Source organism: Myotis yumanensis, unplaced genomic scaffold (assembly GCF_028538775.1).
Source record: "Myotis yumanensis isolate MYYU_CA2020_CCGP unplaced genomic scaffold, mMyoYum1.0.hap1 SCAF_20, whole genome shotgun sequence".
Classification (NCBI taxonomy): Eukaryota; Metazoa; Chordata; class Mammalia; order Chiroptera; family Vespertilionidae; genus Myotis; species Myotis yumanensis.
The window spans coordinates 19,042,779-19,064,551 of record NW_027223771.1 but is presented as its reverse complement, the minus strand read 5'-3'; the positions used below and the strand labels follow the sequence as shown (position 1 = coordinate 19,064,551).

The 21,773-nt window shown below is 44.6% G+C and overlaps 1 protein-coding gene across 1 annotated transcript in view; it reads left to right on the top strand.

The window, feature by feature from the left end:
* The first annotated feature begins 1,359 nt into the window (after positions 1–1,359).
* LOC138998426 (zinc finger protein 551-like) overlaps positions 1,360–21,773 on the top strand; it is a 44,853-nt gene continuing 24,439 nt past the window's right edge. The window contains exon 1 of the mRNA XM_070400550.1: positions 1,360–1,621. Within this exon, the coding sequence (XP_070256651.1) occupies positions 1,619–1,621 (3 nt within the window). The 5' untranslated portion in view covers positions 1,360–1,618. The remainder of the gene's footprint in view (positions 1,622–21,773) is intronic.

The window sequence follows — 21,773 nt, the reverse complement described above, 5'->3', positions numbered from 1 at the left end:
TTTTAAATGTCTTTATTGATTTTCTAGAGAAAAAGGGAGAGGAAGAAACATCAATGATGAGAGAGAGTCATTGATCAGCTGCCTCCAGAATTCCCCCTACTGGGATGGAGCCCCCAACCTGGGCATGTGTGTTGACCTAGAATCAAAACAGCGATATTTTGGTTCATGGGTCTACACCCAACCACTGAGCCACGCCGACTGTGAACACTCTTCTTTTTTATTGTTCACTCTATTATAGATGTTCCCAATTTTTGTCATACTCTTCCCCATTTTTCTCCCTCTACCCTGCCCCACTGCTTCTAGGCCCTCACCATATTATTGTATATGTCCATTATTGTATATGCCTGTGCATATAAGTTTATACTTTTTTTAAATATTTTTATTGATTTTAGAGAGTGGAAGGGAAAGGGGGAGATAAAAACAATGATGAGAGAAAATCGCTGATTAACTGCCTCCTGCACCTTCCCATCTCCACCCTAGGAATTAAGCCTGCAACCCATGGATGTGCCCTGACCAGGAAAAGAACCAGTGTTACATGACCTCATCATTTGCAGAATATAATGAACAGCATAAACTGATGAACAAAAATAGATTCAGAGACATAGGAGCATTGAACAGACTGACAAACTTCAGAGGGAAGGCAGGGGGTTGCGGTAGGGCGGTAGGGCGGTGGGGCGGTGGGGTGGTGGGGCGGCGGGGGGTGGGGGGGGCCGTAAGAGTTCAACCAAAGGACTTGTATGCATGCATATAAGCAGCACCAATGTACACAGACACTAGGGAGGTGAGGGCATGTGCTGAGGAGCGGGGATGGCCGGGGAGAAGCCAATGGAGGAAAAAGGAGACATATGTAATTATATATGTAATACTTTCAACAATAAAGAATTTTAAGAAGTAAAAACCAAAAAAAAAAAAAAAAAGAATCATGACCTCCTGGTTCATAGCTTGAGACTCAACCATTGAGCCACACCAGCCTGACCATATTATTTTTAAAAAAATTTTTTTAAGTACATGTATTTTTTATTGCTGATAGTATTGCAGATGTCTCCCATTTCCTCCCCGTGTATGTATTCTTTGGTGGATCTCTTGCATTCCTCCCCTCCCTCTTCACCTTGGAGATGCCTCAGTCTGTGCCAGTTAGCCAGGCCTCTGGTCTCATCTTGTCCCTCCCAGGCATCACTCCCTGTGCCACATCCCCTTTATTCCCCAAGTCATTGGCTGGGATGCTAGTATTCCCCGGGCTGTGGAAAAAACTACATTACCCAGAAGGAAATGCGCCGACGTGGGCGGAGCTAAAGGGCATTTTGGTGTCTGTGCTTCCGGATACCGCGGGACTTCCACCTTCCTTCTCGCATTGGACATTTCAATTTTTTAGGTCTTTGTCCACAGATTCACAGGTTTCAGGGCGCTGGTCCTGAGGAGGAGGAGGAACCTGGGAGGCATCGGGCCTGCTGTGCGGGGTGTGTCTGAGGCTCCTTGAGCCCCAACAGCCCGAGATTGGGGTCTCCGTGCCTCCCGGACTCCTCTCTGCTCACAGCGTCCCGGCAGCCTGACCCCAGTTCACCCTCCAGCCTTGGGGACTGGCCTCTCAGGTCCCGCCGCCCAGGTCCCAGCGCTCAGAATGGTGAGTCCGTCGTGGGTGACACATGGCTGATGGGGGAAGAGGGTGAAAGGCTGCAGGGCCGCCTTGTAAGGACGTGATGGTGCGAGTGAGCAGGGAGGACTCGGGAACCCAGGCCTGTGGTGGATGTAAAGGCAACAGAGAGATGAGGTGAGGTTTTGCAGGAGGAGTTTTACCTTCATTCTCAGGACGCTGGGGACATGGATGTTAGGGTCGCGGAAGGAGGAACACACGGGGCCAAAATGGGAGAAGAATTATGGATTTATTAGGCCACCTGGAAGGCTCGAAAACGGTCCTGTTGAAGAACTTGGGAGGCAGAAGCTGGTCCCGAGGCTGCCACAGCGTCACTTGTCTGGTTTTGCTGCTTTTCTGGGCCTGGAGCTGAAATACCTGAGGCCTGATGTGATCTTTAGGAAGGAAAAGGTCAGGGTAGGGGAGGGTAGGTACCCTGGGGGCGAGGTTCTTGTTTCCCAGTTTTGCCCTTTGCTGGCTTTCAGAGCTTCCTTGTCGGTCCTGAGACAGGATTTCCAAATGGGAAGAGCAGTGGTTAGGCTCCTGTGCCAGTTCCATCCTCTTTGATGCCCAGGGTTATGAGGAGAGGGATTATCTGAACTGCGCTTTTGAGTCGGATATGGTGGGGCGACCCTGGTTCTAGGCCAGCTTTTTATTTTATTTTACAGAAACCACAAAACGGTTGGCTAAGCACACACAAAAGTTTCCCGGGATACAGAGTACATACTGGAAAAACCACAGCAGGGAGCCTTGCTCTGTTTGTCTAGCCTTGGGGATCTCGGTCTGGCCTGACAGGAGCGTGACCTTCCTCATTCTATGTCAGCCAGTTGCCTTTATTTTATGTTACAAGAGGGGCTTAACTGTAACAGTACAGAAACCAAACAGCAGGGTTAGAGTTAAACTACAGTTTCTACCTGAGATGATTGCTACCATACTTCAAGACTTAATGAAGGAATTTTCCTTTTTCTACCTTGACTGACGTTTGGGGCTGGTGGGGGAGTGTAAGTTCCACAGGATGTTCAGAGTGGAGGAGACCTGTTGAGTTATTTGAAATATGAAAGCAGGTCCATTATCTGATTGTAATGAGGAGCAGAGGTCGAATCTGGGAATAATATGCCGAATGGGAGCTTGTGTGGGCTCAATGGAATTTTCAGACACAGTGGAGAATGCTTCTACCCAGCCTGAGAAGGTATCTATGAGGGTTAAGAGATATTTTGGTGTTTTGTTGTTGTTTTTTTAATAGGAGGCATGTGAGTGAAGTCAATATGCCAGTCTTGTCCAGGGATTTGGTTCCTGGCCTGATGAGTGGGGGAAGAAGGAATTCTAATCTAACCTGTGCTTGGGGAGATAGTGAGTGACAAGTAGAACAGGTTTTGGTGACATCTTGCAGTAGGAAGGCTAGGCTAGGACACGTGATGAGGGGTTGTAGGAGTTGTAAATGTATCTTATACATAGGGAATTGTGAATAGCCCATAAGATATCACGGGCCTGTTCCTGGGGAAAGATATATTTTCCCTGAAATTTTAACCATCGATCTTCCTGCATATCCCCAAGAGCTACTAGGGACTGAAGTTCGTCTGGAGTGTATTTGGGTGTTACATGCGGTGTAGCTAAGAGTTGGGGAGACAGAGGCTTCCTCTGAGCTACTGTCTCGGCCTCCTGTCTGCTCTGTTATTTCCCTGTATTATGGAATCTCTCCCTACTTGGTGGAGGGCCCAGATTGCAGTCTGATTTCCAGTGGCCTTCCCTTCTTCATCGTGGGCAGGGCATAGCTGGGGATCTCGGGTTTGAGAGGATTTGGTCCAGTGTCCTTCCTTGTTGCATTTGAAGCATGGGCCCGGAAGAGGCTTAGCACCTGACTTACCCTTGGTTGGAGGACCAGTACATTATTTGGGGTACTTGAGAGTGGTGGCTAGGAGCTGAAAGGCCTTCACATGGACCTCAACCTTGGCCTGATCTCACCTTTGTTTTTGGATTTGGGTCTCCTTGTCTCTATTATTAAAGACCTTAACAATCAGGTTAACGAGGTCTTTTTGAGGCATTTGTGGACCTGTGTCTACTTTTTGAAGTTTATGGTGTATGTTGGGGGATGATTGGAATATAAAATGGGTGTTCAGAAGAAGGGCTCCCTCTGGGGAGGTGGGTTCTAAGGTGGTAAATTTGTGTAAGGCCTCCGTGAGGCTGGAGAGGAGAGCCGGGTTTTCGTCAGGGCGGAGTGATTTCATTAAGTTTGTCATAATTGACCACCTTAATGGCAGCCTTTTTGAGTCCGACAATGAGACAGACTACAGAGCCTCACCCTGGAGAATTGACCTGATAATTTCATCTTTGGCCACCGAGTCCTGTCTACAGAGGGCATGGCATGGTCCTGGAGCTGCTAGTCAGATGTGCTCCTTCTCCTCTGGGGTGAGAGAGGATGACAGGATAACTCAGATGTCATGCCAGGTGAGGTCATGGGACTGGGTCAGGTACTTAAATTCCTTAGTAAAGGTGGTCAGGTCAGTGGAAAATGACCTGAGATGCCTCTCAATCTATGCAAGGTCAGACATTGAAAATGGGATGTATACCCAGCCAATACCCTCAGTTTCTGCTCCCTCCCTCAGGGGTAGAATGGGCGCAGGAATAGAAGCAGGTGTTGAGGAAGACAGTCTTAGGGTGGCCTGAGAGCAAGTGTAAGGTGGGAAAAGGCTGTATTGGAGCTCGAGTTCTTGGGATTTGGCCTCTCAGGGGCTGGGGGAGAAGGTGGTTGTTGGTTCGGAGGGTCTGAGTTTTGGGAATCTACTGCAGATGTGGGAAGTGATGTGTTAGGAGATGGAAGTTGGTGGTCTACTGGGTCACAAGTAGATTCAGAATCAGAAATGTTAGGGGTATGATGTTTTGTGTGAAGGAGAAAGATCTGATGGGTATAGCAGAACTGAGGAAGAGGATTGGGACTGAAGAGTGAAAATGGCCTGGGCATAGGGAATCTCTGACCATTTTCCATTGCAGTGACAGCAGTTATCTAAATTGTGCAATGTGTTAAAACTAAAAGTGCCATTTTTAGGCCATTGAGACTTCTCATCTAGTTTATATTGTGGCCGTTATAACAGTGTTACAAAAGAAAATGAGGTGGTTGGGCATGATCTCTCCTGTGAGTGTGCAGAGGGAGTGTAGTGTGGCCCACGAGAGAGGAAGGGTGAGTGACAGGCCACAGGCCCAAAGGTGACTGTTTAGGTCAGGCATCCCCCCAGCTAAATAAATCACCATGAGAAATGAGACTGACACTCTGGACTTGGTGCCCCCACTCAAGAGGGACCCAAAGCCAAATGGCTGAGGAGTCTTCTGTCCTAGCGCTAGGACTTTTAAGATAAGAGACTTTGGAGAAGTCAATGAGAGAGAGTGGGCAGAAGACTCCAGACGAGGGAAATTGTGGATCGTCACTCACCTAGAGAAGATTGGCTGGTGTGGGAGGGAGGGTCAGCCGTGGAGAAGGAGAGGTTCCCGATCTGGCTTAATCCTTGGCTGTCTCGGGAAGTAGGGCTAATCCAGGCTGGCAATCGAGTCACTGGAGTAGGATTTGGAGATAAGCCCAGGTTGAGCTGCCACTGCCTGCTGCTGTCCAAGTAGCAAACTTAGGGTGACTGGGGCGATGGCTCCCTATCCCCATAGAACTCTCCCAGGTTTCCGCACCAAATGTTAGGATCACCGAAGGAGGAATGCACGAGGTCAAAAAGGGTAAAGAATTATGAATTCACTAGAGGCCTGGTGCACAAATTCGTGCATGGGTGGGGTCCGGCTGGCCCACCCCGATTGGGACCAATTGGGGCCGGGCCAGCTTGGGGGAGGTCAGCTGGCTGGCCCCACCCCCGATCGGGGTGAGGAGGGCCGACTGGGGGCTGGGCCAGCCAGGGGGAGAGGATGCAGGCAGTTGGCCGGCCCTGCCCCCGATCGTGGGGGGGGGGGGCGCGATCAGGGCTGCAGTGCACATCAAAGCAACTGGTCGTTCCAATTGTACTGGCATCCTAGTCACTTGGTTTTTATATATATAGATTAGGTCGTCTTGATACCAGAAGGGCTGAGCCCCAAAGGGACACCATCACCCAAGATATGGAAACAACCTTAGTGTCATCAATAGTTAAATACATAAAGAAGATGTGGAAAAGAATGGAATAGTATTCACAATGCAATATTATTTAGTTATAAGAAAAAAGGAAATATTGCATGTATATGTAAAATCTAAAAAAATATCAAACTAATTGAAACAGAGTAGCAAAGTCATTGGCAGGGACAGGAGAAATGGAGAGGCTGGTGAACAAGACAAATTTTTAGCTGTAAGATTTGAGTATTAATATAAAATATAATGACTATAGTTGATACCATTGTATTGTATAATTGAAATTTGCTAAGAGATTGCAACATAAATGTTCTCACCAAAAGCAGAAAAAGATGAATATGTGAAGTGATGAATGTGTTAACTAGAGGAGAGGGATCCTTTCACAATGTATAGGTATACCAAATCAGCACATGATACACTTTAAATATCTTATAGTTTTACTCATCAATTATAACTCAACTAGAGGCCCGTTGCATGAAATTCGTGCACGGAGGGGGGTTCCTCAGCCCGGCCTGCACCCTCTCCAATCTGGGACCCCACAGGGGATGTCTGCCAGTTTAGGCCAATCCCTGTGGGACGCGTCTAAATCTGGGAAAACTAGCTCCTAACCACTCGCCTGCCTGACTGCCTGATCACCCCAACCCCTCAGCCTGCTGGGCTGATCACCCCTATCTTGCCCCCCTGCTGGCCTGATCACCCCAACTGCCCTCCCCTGCCAGCCTGATCTTGCCCCCAACTGCCCTCCGCTGCTGGCCTGATTACCCCTAACTGTGTCTGCCTTGGCCCCCACCACCATGGATTTTTCCGGAAGGAAGTCGGACATCTGGAAGATGGCTGGTCAACCTGATCTAATTAGCAATTTACCCTTTTATTAGTATAGATAGATTATATAGGAGAGGATTGCTTAAATGAGGGGGAAAGCCTTTTTCAGGAGGAGGAGATGCTCTTGGCAGGCAAAAACACATAATCCTTATATCTAGACTGATAGACAGCCATGTGCACTATACTGCCAAACTGGTCATTAAAAAATTGAATCACTTTCTTATACCTTACACCAAACAGCTATTGCCCTTAAAACCACTCCTCAGCCCCCACCTTAGGTTCTGCCTTGAGTGTTAACCCAGTGTAGGTTCTGATTGGTCAGTTTCTATGCCAGTCAGCATCAAAAGCTCCACCTCCTCGACAGCCATTGGCTCCTTGCAATTCACCCAGATTTGGTTCTGATTGGTTGGTTTCTATGCCAGGCAGTGTCAAAAGCTCTGCCTCCTAGGCAGCCATTGGCTCCTCGCAATTCACCCAGATTTGGTTCTGATTGGTCTATTTCTATGCCAGTCAGCATCTCTCAGCCTATCTCCAGGCCTGATCATAGAGGCGGGGCTGATCAGCAGCCACCCCAGGCTGCTGGTGAGTGGGCTGAACTGCTGACCTCTGGGAAGAGAGAGAGAGGCTTGGCTGCTGGCAAGGCCAGAGAGAGAAAAGCGTATAGGATAAAATATGATTCCTTTTTATAGAATGGCAAATAACTCTAAACCTATCTTTGATTTCACCCAGAATATATGAATCTTTGTGATATATATTCCAGTGAACTCCACTTTAGTCGACTTTTTCCCCCTAAAATGTAAGAAGCCACAGAGGAACCTCTTCAGACTACATCATATATTTTGGGGTCCCATAAATATATTTATTGATCTTCAGGTAATCTCTTGGGGGATTTTGACAATTTTGACATTGATTCCCATGTGCAATTGAGGAATTTTCTTAATTTAGAGTTGTGCCTCAATTTTACACGCTAGTTTGAACTCCAGGCCCTCTAAAATAGATCTTAAGACTCCTCATAAGATTTTTGAAACTTGCTGCTTATTTTCTGATTCAACTATATTTGTTCTGCTATTACTGCATTACTTTTGGATTCAAGGTCAGCCACTGATAAGTCTGATATTCAACTCTCCCTCTAGCTATGAGACTGTAGAATATATTCAAGTTTTCACATGAAGGCGAGTATGCTGGGAGGCAGTGTCAGACTTGATAAACTTTAAGTTCATTTTCTTCCTGATCTAAATTGTGTGAGCCCCTCACCATGTGTCCACTGACAATCATTTAAACTCTATTAGAAGAGAATATGAAAATAGGAAATTTATTCATACCTCTAGCTGTGGAAAACTATCTAGCTGGATAAACAGGCTGCACATTAATACAAACAGCCATACCAGAAATCACATCCTAAAAGTCATTCATAAAGATAAGAATAGTTTGTGCAATAATTTGAAGTTAAAAGGTGGGGGAGTTATCTTAGGGCTAGTTTTGCTGGAATTTGAGATAACAGAACAGAGCAAGACATTCTCGCTGGCAGATATGCAGAAATGGCAAAGTTTAGATTCTGAGTAATCCAGTTTGGCTATCGAAGGAAGTTTATGCATCTATATTTCTATGCAGACATGTAGACATGTATTGCCAAAATAGGGCTACACAGCTTCAGTTCTCTCTCTCCATATATAGCCTGCAGGGCAACCAACCTGGCAGAGTTGGGATTCTGATTCCCCAAACATGCCTATGCTTTTCCATCTATGCCTTTGCTGTTGTTTCTTCCATACCTTCTACTGTAGTCTTACCCCTCCTCCATATCTCCTCATAATGAAGCTTAAACAAGCAAATAAACTTGTCATGTTGCCCACTCTGACAAACTGACAGGGCTCTTGGGGGTAATGTGTCAGAAAAGATTTTAAAGTCACTCTTAGCTTCAGAAAATAAAAAATTCCGTGATTGATTAGTGATGTCGACCTACATGTGATTTTGGAAGTTATATTGCAAATGCCATGTATTCGGCCAACACTGTTCAAGACCTAGAGAAATACCCACCTGAGTCATAAAGCTCTTTGGGTTCCTTTTAATCAGATGGGCATTTTTTTTTTCTTTGAAATCCCCATTGCACTTTCTATTAGTTTTATATCACTTAACTTATTCCACTTTATTTTTTTTAATATATTTTATTGACTTTTTACAGAGAGGAAGGGAGAGAGATAGAGAGCCAGAAACATCGATAAGAGAGAAACATCGATCAGCTGCCTCCTGCACACCTCCTACTGGGGATGTGCCCGCAACCAAGGTACATGCCCTTGACCGGAATCGAACCTGGGACCTTTCAGTCCGCAGGCCGACGCTCTATCCACTGAGCCAAACTGGTTTCGGCAACTTATTCCACTTTATAGGCTTGTACTTTCCTTATCACTAGCGAAAAGACTTAAGCTCCTTAAAAGTAAAGACTGTATCTAAATCATTTTTTATCTCCTCAAAAATGCCTAGCATAATAAGTATATGCTTTATAAATATTTCATGAACTGAATATAATGTAGGGGAAAAGGAGGATCTAAGGCTGAAAAAGTAAATTGCAGATGGATTATATGGGCATGAGTAATAGAGTTCAGCTGGTAATTATTCTACAAAGGTTTTCATGTATATTGGTTTTATTCCTATACATAATCAGATGCTGGAGGGCAGAGGCCCTTAATACATTCTCACTCACATATTCCAGTAATAGTAGTTGGCTGACCCACCATCTAGGGGTTGAGTCCTTCTGGCTAAAAGTATCAAAGGGAACAAAATTGGTCAATGTACCACATCTCCAAGGTGCATTCAGGGAAATTTGCATTTTGGGAGGAAAAAAAGGGTTGAACAAAGAAGAAAAGATCCCCAGGATGAAAACCTGAGCTTTAAAAAGATGAAAACTCCTCAGCATATTGTAACAGAAAGAGTAAAGATTTTGAGAATCAAGCCTTGAAATCTAAGATCAGATCTCAGCTCCACTACTTAGCTCAACCACAGGGCCCTGGGGCAAATGAAGTAATTTATCTGAACTTCAGTCTCTTACACTGTAAAAGATGTGGCATTATACCTAGTGCCAAAAAGTTAAAGGTGCAGCTTAATGTTAGCTACTTATTTGAGTAAATTTATAGACATGTAACGTTTGCCTATGCACATACGATCTCTTCCCATGTTATGCCTCAATGCCAACTCCATTTTCACTGACCCTGATTTCTTTTCTAGTTTGTTATGCTGATTGAGTTATTGAAAACCAATTCTAAGTTTTTGTAGACATAGATGGCCTCTGAATATATAATCCAGTTATACCTATTTGTAGAGTTATCTATAATAATAAAAGCATAATATGCTAATTAGACCAGACCACCCTCCAGACAAAGCTGCAGCAGCAGGGGCCGAGACCCTTGCATGAATTTTGTGCATTGGGCCTCTAGTTAGAAGATCAAATGGGATGTCTAAAACCCTCCAAAACTGTCACAGAGCTTAATAAATGTGATATGTCTCAACCTTATTATATCTTTTCACAAAATCATGATTTAAAGATACTTTCTAAGGAAAGAAGGCAGGTGGAAAAGGTTATGGCTGTCAGAGTTATAACTATTTCAGGTTCTTCAACTAGAGAACTTTCATTTCTATGGCCAGTTCTTTAGATTTTCTGAGGCTACTTGGTTTGACAGATAAAAATGTTTAAACAAAATTTGAAATAAATAAGCTAGTAACTGCTTTGTATATTTTTACCCCTTTATGTCAAAGCTCAACATTTTAATAAGCCAGGGTTTTCCCGTGTGATAAAACTACACATGCTTTTGGTTTTCATATTTTGAGTCAATGAAAAGACCAAGTTTAAGTCTATTGCTCCGTGAAGTGGAACGTACTTTGTGTCATAAGGTCCTAGAGAATTTCATGCCCTTCCTTTGGGTGATACAATTTTCAAGAGGAAAACAAAGCTGACCTTGACCTGTTTGTGTTCAGTGGACACTTCTGTGAATAGCAACAGCAAACATTTGTTTTAAACTGAGACTTCACATCAATGTGAGCAGACAGTCCTGTCCATCAAAAGGTAATCTCCACATTCATGAAGAAAACCCGGTGAGCTGTGGGTAAGGCTTTCAGTCCACATATTTAAAAAAAACAATTAACATATACTCAAAGAATAAACAACTTAAGTTTCACAAAATACAGAAGAAGGCAGAAAAAGGCAGCTACCTCATTATATCAAACCACAAAGCAGCTGACATTTATTAAGAAGATTATTTGAACAAAATTGATCAAGAAAGCTAAGATTGTTCTAATAAAGAGCAACCCAGAAGAGGTTAGGAACAAAAAAGAGAAATATTTAATTCTGTCATTTCTTGACTATGTATATTATTAAGGAAGTACCAGATATGTTAATAGTGTATGACATATTATGCAGCTATGATGTATTCTGTATTTAAATTTGGGAGGGGATCCCCTACTATGGTTTGTCATCAAACACTAGAAAAGAATGAACTCTTTTACATAGTAAATGTCTGCTCCATATTTATAATTATGGAAATATAGGTTTAAAATCCTACTAGAGGTTCAAGTATGCCTGTCAATTAGAAGGATAATATATGAGCTGTGAGGAAAGGCCTAGACTAGAGCTATGAAATTCAAGTTAATGAGATATAGAGTTTTAAAAGTTAAACCTAAGTTATTGTAAATATTATTTGCCAGGTAAACCTGCACACTGAGTGAGTTTTTGAAGTATAATTATGTTAGATCACTTGGCTGAGAAGCAGTGTGTTCAGAGACAAGCTGAGAAAACACTGATGGACAGCTTGGAGATATGGGTCACAGAACTCAGATCCCTTTGAAGTGAAATGAGGTTTTCTGTCTACCTCAATGCCACTCCTCTCAATCTCCTTGCTGGATCCTAGACTTTTCCTTTTTTTTTTTTTAATTGTTGACAATATTACAGATGTCTCCCATCCCCTCCCCCTTTGCCCACCTCCACCCAGCCCCTACCACACCTCCATGGCCTGTACCACACTGTTGTCTGTGTCCAAGGGCTATGCATATATATTCTTTGGCTAATCTCTTCACCTTCTTTTATCCAGTCCTCCCCTCCCTTCCCCTCTTCTCTGATGTCTGTCAGTCTGTCCCATGTATCCATGCTTCTGGTTCTATTTTATTCATCAGTTTATTTTGTTCATTAGATTCCAAATTTCATATTGGTGTTTGTCTTATTTTATTTAGCATAATAATATCCAGGCCCACCCATGCTGTTGCAAAGGATAAGAGTTCCTTCTTGTTTACAGCCTCTTAGTGTTCCACTGTGTAAATGTAACACAAGTTTTTTGTTTTGTTTTGTTTTGTTTTGTTTGTTTTTATCTATTCAGCTACTGATGGGCACTTGGGCTGTTTCCAGATCTTGGGTATTGTAAATAATGCTGCTATGAACATAGGGGTATATGTATTTCTTTCTGATTGGTGTTTTTGGGATTCTTAGGATATATTCCCAAAAGTGATGTCAAAAGGCAGTTTATTTTATTTATTTTTGTGGAAAGTCTATACTGTTTTCCATAGCAGCTGAAACATTTTGCACTAGGATTTATATATATATATATATATATATATATATATATATATATATATAATTACAGAGAGGAAGGGAGAGAGATATAGAGTCAGAAACATCGATGAGAGAGAAACATCGATCAGCTGCCTCCTGTACACCCCCTACTGGGATGTGCCTGCAACCAAGGTACATGCCCTTGACCGGAATCGAACCTGGGACCTTTCAGTCCACAGGCCAACGCTCTATCCACTGAGCCAAACCAGTCAGGGCAGGACTTTTCTTTATTTTTAAATGTTAGTGTCCCTCAGGTTTTGATAGCAGGGCCTTCATATTTGGAGGGAATTTATTGAACATAATTTCATTTTTTAAATGTCATCTTAAATTTATTGATATCCACATGTAAATCTCTGTCTAGAACCATCACTGTGTGTGGGGGGGGGGGGGGGAGGGCGGTGTTTATTTTTAAAAAATCTTTATTGTTGGAAGTATTGCATATTTCCTTTTCCCCATTGACTCCTTCTAGCCTCTTCCCCAAGCCTTCACCACCCATAGATCCATCACTTTAGACTTGACTTTCTTCTCAGATGTTTTACAATATTATCCAACATATTAAAATAGAGGGTCCGGAAAGTACTCTCAATAAACAGCACCACCATTCATCCTATTCCACAAAATCTAAAGTGATAGGACCTTCTCTTGATCATTTTTTTCTCCCTTGCACAACACTACCAATCTCCCAAGTCCTATCCTCTAACTTTGAAATACAGCTCAAATCAAATTACTGATCATCTGCTCGGCCATATTGTAGTCTTTTTAATAACTTTTATTTACTGGTTTCAAAGAGATAGAGACATCCATTTATTATTCCACTTATTTATGTATTCTTGGCTGCTTCTTATATGTGCCATGGCCCTGACTGGGGATTGAAACCACAACCTTGGTGTATCAGGAAGATGATCTAACCAACTGAGCTACCTGGCCAGGGCCTGCCATACCTCAGTTTTAGCCATAATTATTGTAGCCTGGACTACCGAAGTCATTTCAAACTCTTCTCCTTATTTCTACTCTTGTCACCCACAATCCATTTTTCACTCAGCAGCCACAATGATCATTTAAAAAAAAAAAAAAGCAAAGTGGAAAATATCAGTATCAACATGGCTAAAGATCTCTCATATGGTTATGGTTTACTTAAGAAAAACTCATCACTCCCTTTGGAAGCCGTTAGGCATGAGAACAACAAAGAAACAAGTAAACATAAAACAGCAAAAAGTGCTCAATTTTCATTTCCAGACATATCAAAAAACAGAGATAAATTATAACTACAAATGATATGTTACTTTACCAAATGCCGTGAAGGTCTGGCAGAGTCACCTGGAAGGGTAGACAGCTAAGTGAAAGTGCCTGGAGATGAGAGAGAGCAGATTCCAGAAAACACAAAATAAATTCACTCCCTCAGTGTGAGGATTCCCTTCAAATGCAAAAGGTGAAGTTGAGGCTGGAGCCGCAAGGAACAGAACTGAGTTTAAGGAGGCTGCCATTGGAGAACAGTTGTCAAGGTGATGAGTCTAACAGCAGCAGCATTTCAAAGACAATTATACCAAAATCACATCCTACAATTGAAGGATTGCCTTGGTGGACTTAAAAAAAAAAATCATTTATGTGTTTTGTGGCCAAATAGTTGGGTGTTTTGCAATGTGTCTGGTTCTGCTTGCATAACCCAGCAGCTTTGCAGTGTGAATTGTGACTTCTGCTTATGTGAGGAACTGCCCTCCCTGTAATGTTTGTTTGACTGCATGACTTGATTTACAACTTTGTTTTGTTAGCTCTAAAGGTAGCTGAGGCGGTGGTCCATGTCTTGTGACATCTCCGATTGAGCATATCTCGTGACATAAACCAATGACAATATCTAGGGCCCCACCTGCTGATCCTAAATTAGCTGACATGGAAAAGCCTGTTGCTTCAATCAGAAAAAGCATATAGTGTATGCTTACGGCTTTGTTTCCTTTACAGACCAATCCCCTTAATGGTCAGCTGCTTCATTTTTTTGTCTTTAAAACTCTGCCCTAAGTCATTTGCTTCTGAGCCCAGTTTCAGTTTTCAGTGAATGCTGTGCCTCTCTGATTTGCAAACCATAAATGAATAAATATACTCTCTTTTGCCTCTCAGAAAGATGTCCTGGAATTTTGTTGGCACCTTGGACCACCAGGATGTGTCCCTTCATGACTGTAGCTGGTGAAGGAATAGGGACAGGGGTATGCAGAGCTGGCTTCAGACACTACAGGATGCCTTAGGCTTTGAGGTCCAATAGAAATCTGGCTACACAGATAAACTCAGAGGATCCATACAGGGAGAAAATAGCCTGAATCTGGGAAAAAGAAGAAGGACCCCTTGAACTGCATGGCATGAAAGGCTACCTACATCACCAAGGAAGACAAAATATTAAATCATTAAAGAAAAAAGGCAACATTAAAGGAAGCATATGGAGAATACACATGATGAAAAGCAAACTCAAGATGATAGAAATGAGGAAAGACAACTAAACTTCTATTACTTTACTCACAAACCCTACAAGTCTAATATATACTCAACTAGAGGCCAGGTGCACAGATTTGTGCAGTGATGGGGTGCCTCAGGTTGGCCTGCAGGGATCAGCCAAAACTGACTCTCCATCTCCCAAGGGGTCCCGGTTTGTGATAGGGCACAGCCAAGACAAGGAGCCCCACTGGTGCAGATCAGAGCCAGTGAGGGACCGCAGAAGGGCTCCAGGGCGTGTCCGGCCTATCTCACCCAGTCCTGATCAGCCCGATCCCAGCAGCAAGCTAACCTACTGGTCTGAGCATCTGCCCCCTGGTGGTCAGTGCACGTCATAGCTACTGGTCGAATGATCGAATGGTCGAACAGTGGGACAGTCACTTAGGCTTTTATATATATATACTAGAGGCCCGGTGCACAAAAATTTGTGCACTCGGGGGTGGGGAGGGGGATCCCCCAGCCCGGCCTGTGCCCTCTCACAGTCTGGGACCCCTCGGGAGATAACGACCTGCTGGCTTAGGCCTGCTCCCGGGTGGCAGAGGGCACACCCAATCCCTAGGTGCAGCCCCTGGTCAGGCTCAGAACAGGGCCGATTGGGGAGTTGGGGTGCCGCCCCCTGTCACGCACAGAGCAGGGCGGATCGGGAGGTTGCGATGCCACCCTCAGTCATGCTCAGGGTAGGGCCAATTGGGGGGTTGGGGCACCGCCCCCTGTCACACTCAAGGCAGGGCCGATGGGGAGGTTGCGGCGCCACCCCCTGTCACGCACAGAGCAGGGCTGATCAGGGGGTTGGGGCGCTGCCGCCTGTCACTCACAGAGCAGAGCCAATCAGGGGGTTGGGGCGCTGCCGCCTGTCACTCACAGAGCAGGGCCGATCAGGGGGTTGGGGCGCTGCCCCCTGTCACAGAGCAGCACCCATCAGGGGGGTTGGGGCTCTGTACCCTGCAACACACAGAGCAGGGTCTATCAGGGGGTTGAGGACCTCCCCGCTGTCATGCACAGAGCAGGGCCGATCAGGGGGTTGAGGAGCTCCCCCCTGTCACTCACAGAGTAGGGCCGATAGGGGAGTTGGGGCACCGCCCCCTGTCACACACAGAGCAGGGTGGATCAGGGGGTTGGGGTGCTGCACCCTGTCACACACAGAGCAGGGCCAATCAGGGGGTTGGTGCGCCACACCCTGTCAAACACAGAGCCGCAGGGCGATCAGGGGATTGGGGAGCTCCCCTCTATCAGGCACAGAGCAAGGCTGATCAGGGGGTTGGGGCGCCTTCCCCTGTCACGAACAGAGCAGGGCAGATAGGGAGGTTGTGGCCCCGCCCCCTGTCACACACAGAGCCGCAGGGCAATCAGGGTGTTGGGGAGCTCCTCCCTGTCACACACAGAGCCGCAGGGCAATCAGGGGATTGGGGAGCTCCCCCCTATCAGGCACAGAGCAGGGCTGATCAGGGGCTTGGGGCGCCTTCCCCTGACACAAACAGAGCAGGGCAGATAGGGAGGTTGTGGCCCCGCCCCCTGTCACTCACAGAGCCGCAGGGCGATCAGGGGCTTTGGGTGTTGTCACGCTGATCCCGGTGCTGGGAGCCTCGCTGCTCCACTGATCCCGGTGCCGGGAGGCATATTACCCTTTTACTATATAGGATAGAGGCCTGGTGCATGGGTGGGGGCCGGCTGGTTTGCCCTGAAGGGTGTCCTGGATCAGGGTGGGGGTCCCCACTGGAGTGCCTGGCCAGTCTGGGTGAGGGGCTGAGGGCCATTTTCAGGCTGGCGGGTGACTGAAGCTCCCAACTGCTCCTTTTTTTTTCTTTTCTTTTTTTTTATTCTGGGCCAGCTTTATCTCTGAGGCCTGGCTGCTGAAAGCATGTTTCTGGCCTTTACTTTCTGTATTTGATACAATGTTGCGGTCCGGCTGGCTGAAGCCCGGCTGATTGAAAGCCAGTTTCTAGGGTTTTGTTTAGCTTCTATATTTGCAACATAGTTGCTTAGAGTTGCAGCTGAGAGGCCGGCAAGTCAGGCCGGGAACATTGGAGTTCGCCATCACTGCAGCAAGCAAGCCTCCCTGTTCGCTTCAGTGCATGGCTGCCGGCCGCCGTCTTGGCTGACAGTTAACACTCCGGTGTGGGGTGAATTTCCCGCCAAAATATAAGATGGCGCGGGCAATTATTTAGGTTTCCCGCGCAAAATCAGGGATTTTTATGATACCTATTACCCCAATGGGTATGAAACGGTTCGCATACGCAGGTAGGTATCTTTGTGAACGGCAAACAAACAAATATTTGGTAATACGCAGTTACAACCGGCCCAAGTTTACACGTTTCCCGCACTCCACCGCAAATCTATGAACCGAGTTAAGATGGCTCCCGCGGAGTACGCGCAATTCACGCGAGCCGACTTAACTCGTTTCCCCCACTCCAAGTGTTAATTTGCATAAGGATATGCTGATTAGCCAATGGGAAGGGTAGCAGTCGTACTCTAATTACCATGTTTCTCTTTTATTAGAGTAGGTATAATTCAAAACACAAAAAAAGGAAATCAGAGAATGTCCCTACTATTCCTCAAACCCTCCAATGGCTACTGAAGGTTTTAGAATAAAATTCAAATTCTGTACCATGATGTCTTGCATTAGTGGCTCCCACTCTCTTACCAATTTTAAGTATTGCTCCTCAGTCACTCAGCCACTCTTGTTTAAATTGTTCCAACTTCCAACAGGGCTCTCCAGAACTTCCTGTAATTGAGTCTCAGCATGTTGTCATAAAAAGGCTTATATTGCTCTGACTAGTTTGGCTAAGTGTATAGAGCGTCAGCCTGCAGACTGAAGGGTCCCAGGTTCGATTCCAGCCAAGGGCATGTACCTTGGTTGCGGGCACATCCCCAGTAGCAGTAGGGGGTGTGCAGGAGGCAGCTGATCGATGTTTCTCTCTCATCAATGTTTCTAACTCTCTATCCCTCTCCCTTACTCTCTATAAAAAATCAATAAACTATATATAGTTTTTTTAAAAAGGCTTATATCCATCCCCTTACGGATATCTAAAGTATTTACTAGTGATTTTCTCTCCCATCATCTTGTTTATTTCTTTCATAGCCTTTACCACAACCAAATTATCTTGTTAGAGATTGTTTGTTTGTTTTTCTTCCTTTGCAGAAATGTAAATGCCCACAGAACAGAAGCAGGTGTGGTCCAGTACCTAGCACATAGTCAGCACTTGATAGTCTGATGACTAGAGGAAGACGAAATAACTAATTTCTAGGACTCTTTCTTGTTCTAATGTGCTAGTACTTATGCTAGTTCTTCACTTTGTTGAGGCTGAAAACTCTACTAAAGTCATGTAACAAACTTAAGGTCTTTGGCTACCTTGATTTACCAAGCTAGTAATCACCACATTAAATATGTGTGTGCATGTGTTTGGTTTTTTTTCTTATCTCTATCTATCTACCCATTCATCCTATTGATTATTTTTATCTGGAGAACCATAACTATTACAGATTTTCATACTGAAAGTGGTTCATTAGGAACAGAATGTTAAGAGTAAGTTTTCTGAATTGGTTCTGGGGTTTCTAGAATTGTCTCTTAATCTGATTAAATTTAAAGATGCTCTTTCCAGTAGTAAAGAGAGCCCTGACAGTCCACGGAGTGATCTGACAATAGGGGAACATATCTCCAATCAATTATAAGAATCAAGGGACTAATTTACTCTATATATAATACTTCTGAACATTCTTAGAAAACTAAGAATATAATGAGAATGGCTGGTTACTCCTAATGTTGCTGGACAAAGTGGTAAAAGAAAAGAATGAGGTCAGGGATTCAAATGCTCAGCTCAAGCCTGCATAAAGGACCTGGAATTTTCTGTGTGCCCCCCACAGAGACCCTTATCTCATTTAGTCACAGGGATAAGCTTGTTAAAAATCAAAAGCAGACTCTCTTCCTATGGCTAAATTATAAGGCAAGTTCAACTTCCAGTCTTCAATGTCATCTACTATTAGAGTGAAGCACTGATCAGCAAAGAATGGGATGGGATGAAACTAGGGTTATTTAGTCCCTAAATTATTGTGTATGAAAACAGGGTGCTGCAATAAATCATAAATTCATAATTGAGCAGGTCATGGTGAATAGTCACACCCCAGGCCTATGATTTTAGTGAAAGGTTTTTAAGCAAGCCCTGTCCATTGTTCTCATGTATACTATATAATAAAAGCCTAATATTAAGTGCCTGGCATCTATTCAGCCAAAGTGTAATATGCTAATGATATGCTAAGGCTGCTCAACTGCTTGCTATGACATGCACTGACCACCAGGGGCAGACAGTCAACTGGTTGACCAGTCACTATGACGTGCACTGGCAACCAGGGGGCACACAATCGACTGGTCAACCAGTTGCTATGAGGTGCACTCACCACCAGGGGGCAGACACTCCGACTGGTAGGTTAGCTTGCTCCTGGGGTCCGGCTGATCAGGACTGAGTGAGATGGGCTGGATATGCCCTGGAGCCCTCCTGCAGTCCCTACCTGGTTAGCCAACGTCCATGTACCACCCCAGTCATGATCGTGCACCAGTGGGTTTCCTTGGCCTGGCCTGCACCCTCTTGCAATCTGGGACCCCTTGGGGGATGTTGGGGAGCTGGTTTCAGCCCAATCCTGCAGACATAAAAGGCTAATATGCAAATAGACTGAACAGTGGAACAGCCAGTTGCTATGACACACACTGGCCACCAGGAGGCAGATGCTCAATGCAGGAGCTGCCTCCTGGTGGTCAGTGCGCTCCCACAGGGGGAGCACTGCTCATCCAGAAGCTGGGCTCATGGCTGGTGAGCACAAGGGTGGTGGTGGGAGCCTCTCCTGCCTCCACAGCAGCGCTAAGGATGTCCGACTGATGGCTTAGGCTTGCACCGCCCAGGGAGCGGCCCTAAGCGGTCAGTCGGACATCCTCTGAGGGCTCCCGGACTGCGAGAGGGTGCAGGCCGGGCTGAGGGACCCCCCTGAGTGCATGAATTTTGTGCACTGGGCCTCTAATCTAGAATAACAACACCTTTGAAAAACCAGAGTAATACTGCTTGAAGGGGTAACCACCCTCAAGAAAGAAGACAATGTTTTAACTATCCTGTAATATAATCCTTGTTTTCCTTACTTCCCTCCTTAATTTCAAATGCATAAAAGAAACTGAAAACATGTTCTTATCAGAAGTATTTGAGATCTTGCTTCCCGGTATGTTGTTAGTTTGGCTCAAACTATTATCAAAGTTTTCTACAGGTTTGAATTTTTCTTACTTTAACATTATGATGAATCTTCTTTGCCAGTGGAAGAGGTCTTCCTCTCCCCAGTAGCCTCGCCACATCCAGGAGAAGTGATCTTACAAACCCCAATGGTAGTAGCCTCTCTAATCCCATCTAATAAGATTAACTCTGCATTTCCTGAGAAAACTGTAATGTCCTGGCCTGGGGCAGTTGCCAAGACAAGGTTGATTCCCCTCAGGACCCACATTCACCATCCATGTTTGCTTCTTGACCTATAACTAGAGTCAAGTCCTAATAGACCCCTAAAGGTGAGGTACAAAGTGTGACCCAGGAGGAAATATTCTATACTCCAAAAGAACTATATGAGTTTTCAAATTCCTGAAGAGAAATCCTGGGAACATGTGTAGAAATAGATATTTAGGTTATGAAATAATGGTGGAAAGAACATAAAGTTGTATCTGGCTGAATTTTTTAATATGGGTTCATTAAGCAAGAGATTCTGCATTTAATGTTGCAACTCAGAGAGTTATTCAGAAGGGTTCTAACTCCCTCGTAACTCCCTGGTTGGCTGTACTATGGATCAAAATGTGGCCCACAGTGAGTAAATTGAAATGCCAGACTTACCTTGGTTTAATGTAGAAGAAGGGATTCACAGGTTATGGAGATTGGGATGTTAGAGTGGATTTCTCATTTAAGACCTCATCGCCTACACTAGAAGAGTCCAATAGACATTGCTGTAAGGTAACACAATTGTGAGTAGAGCCCCAACATTTTTAAAGAGCACTGTGATCATTACTCTCTGTAGGTCATTGGAAACTAAAGTCATTGAATTGGGAAATTTAAATGCAATGGTTGTAATTGAATCCTGGGGTGGCAGGAGCCAAGTGGTAGGAGTCAACTAGACAGGAAGCAAACGAAATCCTCACTGGATCTGTTAATCAGAAATATTCTAGGCCAAGTAAACAAAAGTCTAGTCTGAATTATAAAAGTAGTCAGAACCCCTCAATCAATTCCCAGAACTAAGCCAGTTTGCAGACCCAGAAGTCCTTGAATGAAGGGGAGGTCAGGTACCTTGAGAAAGGGCCCTAGTACACTGCCCCAAATGACACTGTCATTTTTTCTCCCAGCCTTCCCCAAATGTGCTGATAGCTTTTACCAAAGTAACTGTACACTGGGGGAAAGGAGATAATTGGACCTTTTTGGGACTACCAGACACTAGCTCTGAACTGATGCTAATTCCAGGAGACCCAAAGCATCACTGTGGTCTACCTGTCAGTGTAGGGACATATGGAGGTCAGGTGATCAATGGAACTTTAGCTTAAGTCCATCTCACACTGGGCCCAGTGAGTCCCCAAACTCAGTGACTATTTCTCCAATTCTGAAATGTGTAACTGGACTAGACATACTTAGAAGCTGGCAAAATTCCTACATTGGTTCCCTGACCTATTATGGTAGAAAAGGCCAAGGAAGTGCCATTAGAACTGACTTTACCTAAGAAAATAGTAAAACAAAATCAATACTTTATTTCTGAAAGAGTTTCAGAGATTAGTGCCACAATCAAGAACTTGAAGGATGCAGGGGTGGGATTCCCACTACATCCCATTTAACTCTTCTCTCTGGTCTCTACAGAAGATGGGTGGATCTTGGAGAATGACATTGGATTGTCATGAACTTAACCAACTAAAGACTCCAGTTGTAGCTCTGCTGTGCCAGAGGTGGTTTCTTTGTTTGAGCAAATTAACACATCACCTAGTATCTAGAATGGCAAATGATTTTCTCTCCATACTTATCAATAAGGCCCACTGGAAGCAGTTTGGTTCCACTTGGTAAGGTCTGCAATACAATTTCACTATCTTAAGTCATGAATATATCAACTCTCCAGCCCTACATCACCATTTAGTTCACAGGTATACCTACATAGGATCATCATAG